At 40.8% G+C, this 16,806-nt stretch overlaps 1 protein-coding gene across 5 annotated transcripts in view; it reads right to left on the reverse strand.

The window, feature by feature from the left end:
• Positions 1-16,806, reverse strand: part of ERBB4 (erb-b2 receptor tyrosine kinase 4) — a 671,761-nt gene that overhangs the window by 25,914 nt on the left and 629,041 nt on the right. For all 5 annotated transcript variants that reach the window (XM_069782036.1, XM_069782034.1, XM_069782037.1 and 2 more), the window contains 5 exons: positions 15,066-15,221; positions 11,738-11,813; positions 9,697-9,843; positions 7,668-7,765; positions 5,210-5,380 (listed from right to left, as the gene is read on the reverse strand). In XM_069782036.1, the coding sequence (XP_069638137.1) occupies positions 5,210-5,380; positions 7,668-7,765; positions 9,697-9,843; positions 11,738-11,813; positions 15,066-15,221 (648 nt within the window). The remainder of the gene's footprint in view (positions 1-5,209; positions 5,381-7,667; positions 7,766-9,696; positions 9,844-11,737; positions 11,814-15,065; positions 15,222-16,806) is intronic.

The following is a 16,806-nucleotide window of genomic DNA, read 5'->3' on the forward strand; positions in this document are numbered from 1 at the left end:
AGCTTATCTCTCAGAAGCGCAGAGCTTCTAAAACTCCGTATTTCTAGAATATCTCTAGACAACGGAAAATAAAAGCTGGAAAAAGCTGAAGGGCTGAAATAGCAATTGAAGAGTTTCAGCTGCAATGAAAGAATTCAATTTAGCTTAGGATGCTAATTTTTACTTAAAAGCTGCACCAGTCTTAGGCTGGACTCATAACAGAGGATACTGTTATGGGCTAGAGCGTGTGCAGGCTTCTGCTCCTGGCAGTAGAGGTCCCAAAGACATGCTAGTATGAAGCCAGTGTGGGTGTGATGGAAACGCTGAAGCTGTGTCTGAGCCTCACAACTTCATAAATCTCAGTAATCCTTGGAAGAAGAAGGATGTGACAATTCCCAGGGAGCTGGGAACTTCCTGGAAGGCTCCCCTCTTTCCAGTCTTCCTTCTACTGGCTGCAGCTCTGTGCTAGTAATTCATACCCAAATAGCTTTTTTCTTCACATGGAAGGGAGAAAGCAGGCAGTGTTATACACAAACCACATCCAGTGGTGCCTCTCCCAGGCAACAAGCTGCAAGGATGTAAGACTGAGATCACCCTAGAGAAACTTCAGAGCTTTTCTTATTAAGTAAATGCTCTTGCTCTTCCTTAATTCCCTGACTTCAAAGCCTAAGTGTGAGGAGCCTCATGATCTCCCTGCTTTCTTCCTGCAAACTTTTGTCCGCAGTAGAGCTGCGCTGCTGGAACACTCAACTAAGCTGTCCGTACAACACGTCCAGAGAAGGAGCACAATACTCTGCCATCACATAACTGACTCTTTCTTCACTAAAACTACAATCAGAACAATTAAGATGGGAAATACAGTATCTTTCATGCTTCTGATCTCTGAAAATGACATGAAGATCAAGTAGCTCTTGTCTGTGTGTTTTACTTCACCAAATTGCCTGGCAATCTCCTCATAAAATTTAATTTGCCAGACACAGTGAACACAAACTACCTAAGCTGTATCAATTCCTTTGGCATCTATGGCTGCAGCAGCACCATAATGAGTTTGTGTAATATTAATATTCACTACACCAAACAAGCATAAATCATCTAAAGGAAACACAAAGACAGAATCAGACAACTGCAGATAGAGAGCTCTGACAGCATTTCATTTCTGTGTGATTCTTGTAGCTGACATCCATCTGTACTGAACTATACACAACAGATGCACTATTACCTTAAAGGAGCTACTGTGTATTTTGTTTTAAATCAACACAAATCTTCACTGGAAGAATAGTTAATGTACCAAGAACCTGAGTGCTTCAGAAAAACAACAGACAAATATGTAGCTTTCTGCACAGAGAGGAAACAAATGTACTACATCCAGAAAAAACTTCTCTGCAAAGGAAACCAGGAATGCTAAGATGCTATGGGGCTCTCAACTTGGCCCCAAGTTCCTCCAGCAACAAGGTGCTGTGGACTTCCTGCAATCTAGATGTACTTACCTATATGGCAGTACTAGCAGTACATTTAGGAGATGCAGAATTGTTAGCAAACAAAGCTGAGACTGAAGCTAATCTGAGACACTGGACAAGCATCAAAATTCTACTGGTAATCCTGTTATGGGACAAGAGTCAGTGTTCAATGATACCAGCAAGTGCGATTATACATCAGCTGGTTTTACAATGGGAACTTCTTTGCCCATCTCTTCTTTTGGCCTTAAAAATGACCCCTCCATAAATATGCTCCTACAATAAAGAAAAACACTGTAAAGATGGAAGGGGTGCAAAAATACAGAGCTGAGTGCAAGCTTTCTGTCCCCCAGCTGCCCTCTCCGAGGTTACCTGGGTCAGAAAACTTGGCTCAGAATCTGAAAACTTTTGACAAAGGGTAATTCCAGATTTGTTTAAGTGTTAGATTGTCATATGATGCCAGAGAAAAATTCCCAGCAGTAGGTGTTACTGAAAGAAGGATACAGTCTAGCTACTGTCATTAAATTGAATTGCAAATCAAAGCTCCCACTGACTTTAGTGGTACAAGATCACAGCCTCAAACCAAGACGGGAAATTGTAAGCTGTGCAGAGGAGACATCACACCAAGAATGTGATGGAGCTGCTGTGTGGCAAAAATAAAGGCACAGGGTCTCTTTCTGCAGCTCTGCTGACTTCAAGGGGATCACATGTGGGCAAGCAGCTGCAACAGTGTGGTTTAAAGTTGGGCAAAGGCTGTGAGAAAGTTACTTGAATTTTCCTACAACAACAACAACAACAACAAGTTATTATCATTATTATTATTAAACAATGCCTGTGTTTGCTTTCTGTGAATATCCCAGTGACCATGTTGGCTGCCCAAACAGCACATTTTAAATAACTTGCAGAATATTTACACTAAGATTTTTGTTGGAATTAATTCCCTCAGCTGTAGCGGACTCCTCTGCTCAGCTGGCACTAAAGACAGAGGGCAAAACGAACTGTTGAAAAGGCAAGAACATTTTCCTACTAATTCTTTCTCCTTTAAATGTGTCCCAGTGTTGCCAGCAAATATGGGAGTGAGATGAATATAGCAAACCTGATGGGTCTGACTCTGCTCTCTCAACCCTATGTTGGTGTAAATGGTATAAATTATTCCACTGTGTAAAACTAAGCTACAGTGATTTACATCAGTATGACAGTGAGCACCTTTCAAAGGTAACTATTGTTGCTTCCTTCTTTTCTCAGAAGTTGGCAGCAAAGGAAACAGAACCTCTCCAGAGGCAGCTAGGAGTAAAACTGACTTATTTCAGATCAGCATCAACACTAAAATTTAACTCTTGTTGCCATAAAGAGGAAGTTTCTTGCTTATTGCTAAATCATGCATCGTCCCCTCAAGCATCATCCCCTCCTTCATTGCCTTTCAGTGATGCAGGAGAAATGCTACATGAATCCAGCCTACCCAGTGGGATTACAACCCAGCCTCTTCCTAAGACCTCTCTAGTCACCTTGCCTTTAAAAACAGTAGCAATTTCCTTATGGATTGACTGGATATTATTTAAGATCAGATTTTGTCTTCCTTATTCCAGAAAAGCACTGATTTACTCAGGAGAGGTGAAAGAACTTCATGCAGTGTATGGTCAGAGCATCAATATTGACCTGGTTTATACACTCTTAGCTCTTTTGCTTACCTCTTCCCTGCCTCACATGGTGTAATCAGTTCAGACCAGGATATGAATTTGGAACTACCTCGGCTAAGGACAAATGTCCAGAAGGTTTCTAAAGCATGAGGAATAAACAACAACATTTCAATGAGACTCCACTTAGTATTTAAAATGAGACTTTCCACTAAAAGGAGCATGGAGAGAAAAACAAACAAAAACAAGTCCCTAAATACATCTGATGCTTGTGCGAATGTCCTCACATTAGTAATGCATTTCACCATCTCTTAATTTTGTGTGAAGGGGTGGCACCTAAGCTGTTAAAAGGATGGAGCCAGTGCAGGAACAGGCAGAGGTCAGAGCTGCAGGCAGGGAACTCAGGAGTGAAAAGGAATTCTGGAAACCTGAACTCAGGTCCCCACCTAAAGCAGGGCTCCTGTGGCAGTGAGGCTGAGGCATTTAGGACAGGATTCAGTTCACCAGAGCTCACACAACAGGTCTGAGACTGCTCTGGAGTCAGTGAATAGCGAAAGACACCTCCAGAAAGTAACTTATCCCACTGTAACTGTACAAGGCAGGCAGCAATAATTACCCACTAGACACACCCACTCTTCTCCAATGACATGAAATGAAGGCTAGATGAAGAGCTTAGATTATATTCCTATGCTTTTGATAATTAGAGTTACGTGAGCTCAATTCCAGCTGAACACTCTCTGTGCCTCAGCTCCCCCTGTAAAATGAACAGCATTTCCTCCCCTGACAGGGATGTTACAAAGATCAACATGCTAAAAATCCATGACATGCTCTACAAAAACAGATGCTTGTGAAGGAGGACCATGAAAGCATCACACACAAATAGAAAAAGGGGTTGGGTCTGAAATCTAGCTCCAGACACAAAAGCCGCATTATCTGTATATTCCAGCTGCTCTCAGTTACATTAGTGCCAACCCTGTCAAGCCAACAGGATTGCAGGGATGGGAGAATCAGAGCTATGTCCTTCCTGGCCAGGACAGTATGCAACTGCTTGACTTCACAAGCCTCAGCTGTGCTTTCAAGACAGGCAGTTAAATCAAGTCTTTGTTCACTCAAGGCTGAATTCACTGAGGCACAATGAACAGGTGTCCCAGTTTCAGCTGGGACAGAGTTAATTTTCTTTCTAGTAGCTGGTATAGTGTTACATTTTCGATTTAGTATAAGAAGAATGTTGATGACACACTGATATTTTCAGTTGTTGCTAAGTAGTGTTTAGACTAAGGGAATGATTTTTCAGCTTCTCATGCCCAGCCAGCAAGAAGGCTGGAGGGGCACAAGAAGCTGGGAGGGGACACGGCCAGGGCAGCTGACCCAAACTGGCCAAAGGGGTATTCCATACCATGTGACGTCATGCCCAGTATATAAACTCAGGGGAGTTGGCCTGGGGGGGTGCAGATCACTGCTTGGGAACTAACTGGGCATCAGTCGGTGAGTGGTGAGCAACTGCCCTGTGCATCACTTGTTTTGTATATACCAATCCTTTTTATTGACATTTTATTATTGTTATTATTATCATCACTATTATTATTTTCTTTCTTTTTGTCCTATTAAACTGTCTTTATCTCAACCCTCCAGTTTTACTTTTTTTTCCTGATTTTCTCCCCCATCCCCCTGGGTGGGGGGAGGTGAGTGAGCGGCTGCATGGTGCATAGTTGCTGGCTGGGGTTAAACCACAATAGTCCTTCTTGGTGCCCAACGTGGGACTCAACAAGTTGAGATAATGACAACTCTGACTGGAACGTGTTAGAACAAATTTGTTATAAGCATTCATTGTATTGGTTCAATAGTCACTGGTCACAATGTTGATTTATTTGCTCTCAAAGTTGGTGCGCTTGTTCTTAAAGTTGCGTTACACAATACCTTACTTGCAGTATATACTCCCTGTTGTGCTGTATGGTGCTTAGTTGCCAGCTGGGGTTAAACCACGACAACAGGGAACCCAGTGACAACATTTTTATAGTCACTCTCCTTACAATGGGAGCTTGTAATTCCTAAGGCAATTCTGGCATGTGTTTGATTAGTGTACTTAAATCTCCACCTGTGCTTTTATAATAACCAGAATTTTCTGTCAGAGCTTGCTCTTACCCTGTTAGAATCAATTCTTGTCCTGGAGGTGTAGATGGGAGGAGGGATGTTGAAGCCTTGAGGAACAAGATACTCTTCAGCATCCATCATATCTTCCAGGTCTTCCTCATCAAGAAGGTTTTGGAAGAACTTGCTGTCATTTGGGCTTGGGAGCTTCATACGATCATCTCCCTAAATAGGTTGTATTGAGAGAGGAAAACGGTCAAAAAATGGATTAATTTCCCGAACAGGGAACTTCAGCCTTCTTCATGCCCTGGCAGCTAGGCCGCAGGGACCACACATGCTGTTTTGTTTGTTCTAAAGCACCGCATCCACATCATTTGTTTTGATTTTTTACTGGGAATATGATGACAGAAAGAGAATAACTGCATAAATCAAGCAAAGTCAGTTTTTGGCGTTCTTGTGATCAAGGTTTTATTCTTTCTTCTCTCTTTTTCCCATACAAGCTCAGCTTCTGACCCAAGTTATGTCAAGGCCTGATGTATTTTGTGAAATATCTCCGCTATTTAGGCACACATGGGGAAGAAAAATAACATGGAAACTACTGTGTCTAGGTGTTTGCTTTATTTTCATTTGAATTTTTAGGGACTTAAAGGCTAAATTTGCCTCTCATCCATATGGAAAGTTCTGCAGAATGTAACAGAGCTGAAAGCAATAAAAATCAAACCAGGGAACAACAGCAAAAACAATGATATGTATTTTTATTGAAATAGCATCTACAAGCTGGAGAGGCAAATCAGGGCTGCAGGTTACTTGGTGCCACAAAACATCACAAAAGGCAGCCCAGGCCCCAGACTCCTAACAGCCCATAGAAATGATGCTAAACTTAACTGCATGGCTAAAGAATGGCCTCCTACTCTGCAAGAATTACTACGCCACAGGTGGAATCCAGCAGGGAATGATGGCTGTGCTATGGGGTGCATAGAGACCAGTTTAAAAGCTCAACAGCGAGCTTGTCATTCTTGATTGCATCTGGGGAGAAGAGGATTTATAATGGCAGAGATACCAGTGCAATGGAGATACCCTGCTTTCTCCTCAAGAAGCTCATGGCCTATATTGTCTAAAAGGATCATTGGAGAAGTCGCCTCACAGGATGAAATATCCACCAGACTATACAACAGGGGAGGGAAGGGCAGGGGACAGAAAGGGAGGGAAGAGGTATTTGGAATAGGGAAATATGTCCTATCTAACAAAAATTCAATCATTTTCCAGAATCACTTGTATCAGCTGAACTTACAATTTAACAGTGGGGATTACTGCAAGAGAAATTGACATTTCAGCACCACAAATCCTCTTGAGTAGTATTTTACTTTTCAAGTATATTTTACTTCTCCTCAAGCTGAAGGAGAGTAGCATACATTCACACTGTGCAATAATATACCATGAGTAGGCTATTGTGTCTACACAGTGAAATGAAACACCATATGATGAGACTAGCACTACACCCTTTAGCAATCAGTGACTGTACTTCTGGAGGCTCTTCAGCTAGGAATTCTTACATCAGTGTGAAGCTAAGGACCAGCTGGCTGTATCTCTGCCCTGTACTCCTTGATGTGGAGCAGATATAGCATAAGAATATCGTTACCTGGATCAAACTAATTCGATGCTTTGGTCTCTGGTGTTTCAACATCACCTTACTTCTTACAATTTTTCATTTTAATTTGAACTGCTTACACACTGGGACCATCTAAGGACCTTACCAAATAATCAGATTCATTTTCTGTGGCTTGAGTCTGAGTTGTAATAAACACATACACAACTCTAGGCTTCTGCAGAATGTAGGAGTGAAAGGACAAAAATTTCTACATACGCCTGCACTCAGGGCGTACACAGATTCAGCTAGATGTAGTCAACAGATATGCCCTGCTGCCACAGTGTTGTTTCATGTGATGCATCATGCTGGTGTGGGTCTATCGCAGGGACAGCGAAGCAATACAGAGCCTACACAGCCTAAGGAGGACACAGAGGGAAGCTCCTCTCTAGCATGAGAGGTACCAATGTGACACAACTCCCTGTCTTCTGAGAAACCCTAATGTTTAGGCTATGAAAAGAAATTTTCTTATGATCTCAGCAGTGCAGGCTGAGATTCAGCCTAAGCAATCATAGAATCAAGCAAGTCCTTGGTCTAAAGTAGGTCCACTGTCCACTGACAGACAAATCTTGTCCCCAGTTTCATGAGAGAATGCAAAATAGTCAGTAGCTTGCAAAGCCAGATCTTGTATATGGGCTTTTAAATACAAGCTTAGGAAGTGAATTTCAGATTATTTAATTATTTTTATTATTTTTGCAATAATGACACTGGCCATTCTACTTCATTCTTGTATAATACTGCGGTCACTGTTTGCTTTAAGTTCAAGAGCACCTTGAACTTAAGTGATTCAAAGGCAACCCCCTTAACAGTTAGGTTTGGCAGACAGAATTCTTTATTTTTTTTCCCTGATGTTGTAGAGTTGCTTACCTGAATTACTAGGTATCTCTGAGGGTCTCGGGCCATTCTAGAGAATTCAGCAGCCAGCTCCTTGAATTTTGGCCGACTGTCAGCATCAATCATCCAGCCTGGGGACACATGAAAGACGAGAAAGAAAACAGTTAATTGTCAAGGGAAGAAATCATTCAGTTTTTAAAAACGCACAAGTTTGAAGTCTTTGATGTCCTTGATAGCTCTGGCCTAAAGAAAAGTTGCAATAAAGAGCCCAGAAGAATGGAAAGCTAGAACTTTATGATGCATCTAAAATGGAAAACATCTGGTCTTGGCCAGAGAAGACTAGATTGTTCCACACTGCATGGATTTCTTCTTGCTCTGAGCTCCTGTTCCCCACTCCCAAAACAGAGACAGCAACAATGCCTTGCAATTTTCTGTGTCTGTCTTGCCCGTTTAGATGCTAGCTCTGACTGCCTTTTACTATGTCCAATGTCTAATATAATGAATCTGATCCCATCTGAGTCTAGTGGGTTTATTACAAAGTGACTACTAAATACAATTTTACTTTAACTGACCTACTGTTCCACAGTGACTTAGATTAAAAAGAGCTGTTCAACAGATCTGCAGGATGACTGACCTCACATCCACCTTTTAGGTAATTCTGGATTCACGTCTCTGCATCTTTAACACAGACCTCACACAAGGCATTAGATGCTATTTTAATTGAGTAAGGGTGATTCTTTTGTCCTTCACTCTCCAGGAAACATTCATTAGGAACAACAATTCTCAATCCCTGCTAATGCTTTCTGCAAAACAAGCAAGTAGGTAGTATAGGCAGTCACCACCAGCAACTAGTTTATCTCAGTGTCAGCTTTTTCTAATGGAAGATCCTATCAGCAGCTTCCCAAGAACATGTTCTCATTTGCCAGGGAGGCTAAACAAAGCAGGCCTTATCTCCTTCATGCTGTTTAACTGAAGAAGTGACCAATACAGGAAAAACAAAGCTACTATAGCTTATAAAGAATTTCACACAAACATTACAGGACTAAGTCCATATGTCTAGCCGTAACTTTCCATCTTAAAGAATATCCCATCTACTTGGACTTCCTTTTGTCCTTTCAGATTCACCCCATACTCATTAGAAATCCTATCAGATGGAACATTTTTGCACTTGACCAACATGAACCCCTTGCGCTATTCAGACATTTTCGTACCTGCATGCACAGTACAACTGTTTTCAGAAGATATGTTATTTACCTCTTTTTTTTTTCTCTCTTTTAATGTTTTTGTGTACAAAGCAAAAGGGAAAGGACTATATAAGATGGATGAGATGTCTGTATGTTAATCTCACTTAAATTAAGTCAGAAACACCAGAGAGATGTTCCTAATTCTTTTTAAATTAGAAGCATAGCCTTGGAGGATACTGTCACTAGTGTGGGTATCTTGGAGATAAAAGGGTAAGAAGAAACCATGTGCAGATTGTTTTCCTTTTTTGCTACAGTAAAAATATTCATAAATTATTGTACTGGACTAAAAATGATAAAAAATTACCCTCTCTGTAGCATTTCTTGTATTAATTTAATTTTACTTTTTATTATTACTTCTGCAATCATCATCCTTGTTACTAACAATAAAACATTCATGCTTTCTTTCCTCAGTATTTGGAACCAGCATTTCTCCTCACAGCCTTCACTGGCTGGGTATCCATGTACCATAATTATGTTTAATACTATCTTTTTTAACATCAGAATCAATTGTCATGGAAATGACAAGGGTTTACAATAACAATCATACAATTCTGACTTCACAGCAAGAATATGAGATACCATCTGACAGTAATAAGAAGCCGAGCTAACTCAACCCTTCATGGCTAAATTAATATCTTTTGCAATTGCAAAAAATGTGCATACAGTATTTAAATGGAATTTACAGTACCTTGGGAAGCTTTTGTTTTGAAGCAGCCTGCTCCATCACCCAGCACTGTGAGAGACTACAGATGCAAATCTTCAAAAACAGTGTCCTTCTTGCACTGAGCATAGGGATATTAAAAGCGACAATTACTTACACTTCACCATCACCATATAAACATCGATAGTGCAGATTGGAGGTTGGGGCAACCGCTCTCCCTTCTCCAAGAGGTCAGGGATCTCTCGAGTTGGGATTCCATCGTACGGCTTCCCACCAAAGGTCATAAGCTCCCAGATAGTGACTCCTAGACAGAAAAAAAAGAGTGTTAATATTTGAGGTCATACTACTCAGATTCCTTCACAATTTCTTACAGCACAGTATTCTGGCCCAGTTCTGGACTGCAATCTCTTCTTCATTACCACTGCCTGTAAAAACACTGAAGTTTGGCCTGCCATTTAAAAAGCTCAAGAAAATGGTGAAACAGCACTTTTAATCTTGAAAAGCAACTTCCCTCAGTTTTATTGGTGTAAGAAGCAGCATGATAGATCTGAGGCACAAGAGAAAGGTCTAAGACAAATAAATGGTGGTAAAGTAAATGGATGCAATAACAAAAGAATGCATCTCACTCTTTTATCATATCAAAACAGAAAATAAATGGCTGAGGTACTCTATTATTTTAAGGGGAAAAAACGCAGATGTTCCCTAACTTAGAGCATCAATTTCCCACAAAGGTACAGCACTGAGTAACATTATATCATTGTCTTTGCCTTGTAAGTCATTCACAGCCACTTGTATTATTTTTTTCCTTAAATCACCTTATGGACTTGAGTTATGATAGTGCTATTCTTCAAAACCAAGATTCTCTTTTTGAATAGCCATAGGATTTGTTTTGGCATCGGAGCTGGAAACAAAGATCACACATCATAGGTAACAGAATTAATCCCCCAACAAAATCTTAAATATTGAAAATGCTCTTATTTTTATTGCAAAGGTCATTTTAAACACGCCTCTAGATCAATAACCATATTTTGCCAGCTGTCACGCTAATGTGAAAGGTGATGAGCAAAATTACCATATGTATAAAACACATATTTATTTCAGCCTCATTCACCTCTTTGTTGATGTTCAAGAACTGTAACTTGCCAATTGTTTTTGGTCTTGTCCTTTCTGATTATAGATATTCTGGGCTTCCTGCATTGAAAATTAATTTCATAAACAGAGGCGTATTTTTTCCTAAGTGATACGAGCTATACAGAATTTGAGGAGAAAGAGCAGCTTTACATGATTGATTTAACTTTCATATGTTTTTCTCATCTGAATAGGAGAGGGCAGCTAACCAGTCACAGCAGTGTCTTTTGCTGCTACCCACAGGTAAAAGTGAGTAATGAATAGAATTGTACACATTTTTGTTTCAAAATGATATGGCAACAGGAAATGCAAATAGGAGTCCATAGCCCTAGATACTGCTGAAAAATTCCACTTACAAAGGTCTACATGATTTTATTAGTAATAGCTGTACTAGATAAACAGGCAGGTAGCTCAGCACATGTGGCACAATAGCTCGTCTGGATAACAGAATTAACAACAGTAAATGAACATCTCATTTCTCAAATGTGACTTTTTTTTTGGTGTGTGTGGAGTCCACATGAACTGACCTGTCTAGCCAATTCCCAAGTTTTCTGTGAAATTAAATGGATGCTTGTTTTAGTTAGCTTGGAGAGCTTGTCTCTCTCTCTTCTTTCTCTTGCTTTATTTGCTCTGTATTATGACAGATTCCCTTTTATCTGACTGTAGATGCAGAAAGTCCCATAAGCCTGAAAATGTTCTTTGACATTCATGGCTTTTAGAGTAAAGATTTTCAAAGGACTGCTGAAAATTATGGCCTGCAGCTGTATTTTTATGAATCTGTGGCTGAGCTGAAAGAGGCCTTCTTCTGTTGTAATAATCATCCCAGACCTTACAGTACTCGTCCCAGCAGGGACATCATGATAATGTATTTTAGTGAGCAGGGAAGTAACACAGGAGACAAGTAACAATTGCTGTTTAGAGTTACACATTTTTTTTTAAAAAAAAAAGGAAAAGCAAAACCCACTGGAATTAACTCCTCTAGGAAAAGAGGATGTCTTTAACATGGTAACACAAGTTGGTTTAATGCTCTACAAGAGACAAATTTTTAAACTAATCACATGAAGATTTACCATAGCTCCAAACATCACTCTGGTGGGTAAATTTCCTGTAGTGTATGCACTCCAGAGCCATCCACTTAATTGGCATCTAGGGAAAGACAAAAGAAATGTAACCTTAGAAATGTAATATTAAACCAATATTAAACAAATAGGTCCTGTATGTGGACATCAGCTTCCTCCCTGTTTCCTTTTTTCAACTGCAAGCTTAAAAAAAAGCAGCACTACCCCGCAGAGGAAATGGTTGTTCCTGCCCTCTAGAATGGGGCTTTGCCTCATAAAACATATGGAGGTGAGAAATACGAACCAGTTATCTGCAGAACTTCTCATACCACCCAAATTTTACTGATTCAGTTGTAGTGGAATAACTGACTTTTTCATCATACCTGTGTAAAGATGGGAGCAATGCAAAAACTACATCCAATCTCTCTAAATATGAAGTGCAGCAGAGAAGGTGGAATACAGAGCTCTTTTGCCTCAACAGTTTGCAAAACCAGACACTGCTATCTCAATTGCTCTCTAATGAGGCTAGTTAATAATGCAGTGTCCATTATACTTCACAGTCCACATAATCATCATCAGAGTAAACAGGCAATGGGGAGAATTTACAGTGCTTAATTTCTAACTCCTATTATTCTTTAGGAACTTAGCCTTCCCAGTTCTCTGTATCATTACTGCAGTGAGAAAAGTTGCTCCTGAAAGCAAGTCAAAAGTCCCAAGTTAGCCTTAGACTCTGAATCACCCCTGGGGGGAGCTCATCTCTTCTAGCAGAGAAGGCTGTGCAGGCAAACACAAACCTAGGTTTGGCATAAGGGTTTGCCCTGTCAAGTTTGTGTTAAAATGAGATTCACAGTGTTTCCTATTCCTGAGCTGGACCTGTAAGGCACAGTCTTGCAGTCCATTAATTTCTAATGGACAGACATTAAAAATAGATTTTTACCTGGCATGGACTTGTATGGGTCGCCTTTAATTTGGAACTATGGAATATGTACTGGAATAAACCAGAGAGATACATAACTGCACGCAAAATCTGAACAGATGGTGGGTGTAAAAGCAGAGGATGTGTCTTCAAACCCTTATGGAAATACCTTCCATGAAGTTGACTAACGAACATAACCTATACAGTTATGGCAAAAATAGCACTCTTTAATAAAGGTTGGCTTAGCACTTGTAAAGACAGTTCATCCTCCTCCACTAAACTCTGCAGAAATGTACTGCTTTCATTCCCATTAAATACGACTGGGTTGTTCCAAATTTGAACAATTGCTGAAGTAGCAAAACTGCATTGCTCATCATGGGATAACTTGGGTTGGAAGGGATCTCAGGAAGTCTCTAGTCAAACCTCAGGCTCAAAGCAGGTCCGGCTATGTCGTGGTTTCAGCCCAGCCTTTAACAAAGGACCACGCAGCCGCTCGCTCACTCCTCCCGCCCCCCTCCGGTGGGATGGGGAGGAGAATCAGAAAGGAGAAGAGAAAAAAAACCCCAAACAAAACGGAACCTCGAGGGTTGAGATAAGGACAATTTACTGGGACAACACAACACAAAAAAAAAAAAAAAAAAAAAGTTGCAACAACAACAACGGTAGTAATAAAAGAATATACAAAACGAGTGATGCACAGCGCAGCTGCTCACTGCCCGGAACCCGACGCTCTGCCACTTCCCCCACTGACAGCCGAGAGAGCACCCCCCAGCCCGCTTCCCATTTATATACTGAGCATGATGTCACATGGTATGGAATAGCTCCTCGGCTGGTTCAGGTCAGCTGTCCCGGCTGTGCCTCCCCCGACCTCCCAGGTTCCTGTAAAAATTAACTCTATCCCAGCTGAACCCAGGACAGGCTATAAGATCAGACCAAGTTACGCAGGGCTTTATCCAGTCTGGACTTGAAAATCTCCAAGGATGGAAACTGCACCACCTCCCTGGGCAACCTAATCAACCGCCTGATTGACCTCATGGTGGAAAAGTTTTTCCTTTTATCCAGTCTGAATCTGACTTAGCATGCCCTTAATACAACTTTAAGCTGCAAATGTCTTCTGGATTTCACAGGATGCTTCTCTGGAACTGGGAAGTGACACACCTGATGTGTAAATCCTGCTCCAGAACTCCCAGCGGTGTGACTGGCCTCACAAGTCCAAGACACCACCTAACAGCTGCCAGGGAACAGCTGGTTTGCAAGGACCAGCTCATTTTGCATCATTCACTGGCTGATGGAGGGATGAGGCAGAGGGCTTAGTGAAGAGGGGATTAGAGAACTGAAGGAATCAGGGAAAACTGCCAAAACTCCACCTTCCCTGCCAGGAGGTCTCTTTACTGGGGAAATGGGAAAGCACTGGTGACTCCTTTCAAGCTCTTCACCTTATTGACTGAAATGCCTATGCCAAGGGCAGCAGCCACACAAATAAGGCAGCAGCCCATCCAGGAGAGAAGCACATACTGGCAACAGCTGTTCATCCCAGACAAGGGCGTAAGTGAGCACAGAAAAACACAGACAGCATGTAGACAGGAAGCAAACTGAACATTCAGGAAAAGGAATGACAGGAGAGGCAGAATCCCTTGGGATTTTGTGACAGGTTGAAATGTGGAATTTCAAGATGTTTAGGGAGCAGCCAGCAGCAGTAGGTACTTACAGCCTTTACTTACAGCCTTCTGAATTTTATAATGTATTTATCTGAAGGCGTTAGAAATGAGGTGAGGCACTACATGGATGTTGTGCGGTATGCTGAGAAGTTATATGGGAAAATGCCTGGTTTCAAAATTATCTTCAAGCTAGCTTTTTAGTGGCCTGGCATTCAGAATGGTATTGGAGACATGGATGCAAGAAATAGCATACGCAGGCTCTTCCAATGTGATAGAAGAGGTGGCTCTTTGTTGAGCATATGTAAACTTTCATATGCTACAAATACAAACATGTTCTCTGGCCTTCCTTTTTGTCTTCTGGAAAATTACTTGTCTGGGAAAATGGGACTGCAAGTTATTGAGGTCCTTGTGACCAAAGAAAGGAGTTGGCAGGAATGCCCTAGAACATCTGTCACTCATTGAACTGACTTCAGAAGTCTTCAAAACAAGACACAAAATGGAGCATCTGAACAAAACCTAATTCCGAGTGCGAAAACTGTTCAGACAATTATATTTCGGCACCTGGAGAAGCTCACTGAGCAAAAAATGAGTGGCTTTTATGTGTGCTGTCACAACACAGTTCTTCTAGAAGACAGGGCTTTGCTAAGTCACTGACAGACTTTCTTACACAGATAATAGTCCCATAGGAATACACTGCCCTCGCAAGTAACTTCAGGAGGTTTGTCACAGTGTGGTATATTTACTTCTAGACATGTTCAGTACTCACCTTCCCTCCATCAGCATTATACTCCTTTTCATCCCCTTCCAAAAGTCTGGCCAAGCCGAAGTCAGTGATCTTCACATGGTTTGGTGATTTTACCAAGACATTACGGGCTGCTAAGTCCCGGTGGACAAGTCTCCTCTCTTCCAGGTACATCATGCCCTGAAGGACAAAGAACAGTAAAATAATCTTAATGAGTCTTACACGATTTTTTAGAACTACTTTTCACTGGCGACATGTAAAATTTCTGGTTGCCTTATTAGTATTCACACTAAGAAAATGGCCTAGAGGGCAGAAGTTCAACACTGCCCTTGCTGTGAGCAGGAAGTGGGATTAGATGACCTTAGGTTCCTTCCAAAGCAAACGATTCTGTAAGATTCTATGATAATTGCCAAAGGAAAAAAAATCAACAAAAACCCACATAGATATCTCCTTTGCTCGTGCAAGTTTAAAATCTGGAAACGTAAGACAAAGAAAAGAAATATTACGACCCTTATTTTTCAGACAGGAAATCTGAAGGTTGTAAAAATATATTCAACTTAGCCAGAGCCCCACAGAAGTTAGGCCAGACTGGGAAACAATCCCAGCTCTTCTATGTTCCAGGCAAGTGTCTTCAATTCAAGATGAAGCTTCTTATTCATCTCCAAATGCTTTTAAAGTTGGACACGAATTTTCACTACCCTCAGTGGATTAGAAGGAAAACAATTCTTTATTCCAAGTGCTGCAACCCACTTGCCTTTTTACTCCCTTAAAATTTTGCATGTAGTATTATAATAAGACACTAGATCAATGGCCATTTTTTTAATAAGCACATATATTCCATTAGAGGTACTTTTGTTAACAAGCCCATCCAGCTGCCTTTAAATATAAGGTAACATATACTCCAGCTGCCTGGCCTTAACCTTATTCTTACTCTGGTAAGAGACTAACCATCCACCATCAGTATGAAAGTTTACATGATGCTTTGTGACACTGAGATGAACACCAAAGCTTGGTCTTATTAATTATATGACACATAAAGGATAGTCAGGCAGGGTTACAAGCCTATAATTTAATTAAAAGGCATTTATGACATTAACCATCATTATAAGAACCTACAGATGAAATTACACACTTGATAATTACCCTTAAGGTATCTCTTAATATATTAGCTCTGTATAATATATATGGTAATTTTTAAAAAGTCATTGCTGAATACCGAAGAGATCATATTATCCCATAATACAGATGATAATTCAGAGAGTCACAGGTAGTGATTAAAATAACCAGGTTACTCAGTGTCATGGGCCAGATTTTACTCCCTTTCACAGCGTGCTAAGTTCACACGAACCTATCCCTATACATACAAGGAGGACAATGCATATGAGTAAGGCACAACTCATGGTCACTGGGCCAGAATGTAGCTCTTTATTGACAGAAAGTAGATGTCTGTACAAAAAAGCATCCAGCGGAGCTCTGAACTGCTGTGGCTTTTAGGTGAAAAATTTCAGTGCAAACACCACTAAAAGGTTTGAAAATATGTGACAGAACATTTGGCATAAACACTATTTCATTTTTAATGTGGTAGGCTTTGCTGCAGTCAACATGAAAGTGGTTTGAAAGGGGACACAGGGACTCTTTGGCATAAAGCAAATGGAATTATTTTTTAAAAGCACTGCTCGTTGAAGCAAACACACCCTCCTGCCAATTGCAAATCAATACTTTTGGCTGTTGAACATCAGAACTGTAAGTCTTTGAAAGCATAAAG

The sequence above is a fragment of the Haliaeetus albicilla genome, chromosome 4, assembly GCF_947461875.1.
Source record: "Haliaeetus albicilla chromosome 4, bHalAlb1.1, whole genome shotgun sequence".
Classification (NCBI taxonomy): Eukaryota; Metazoa; Chordata; class Aves; order Accipitriformes; family Accipitridae; genus Haliaeetus; species Haliaeetus albicilla.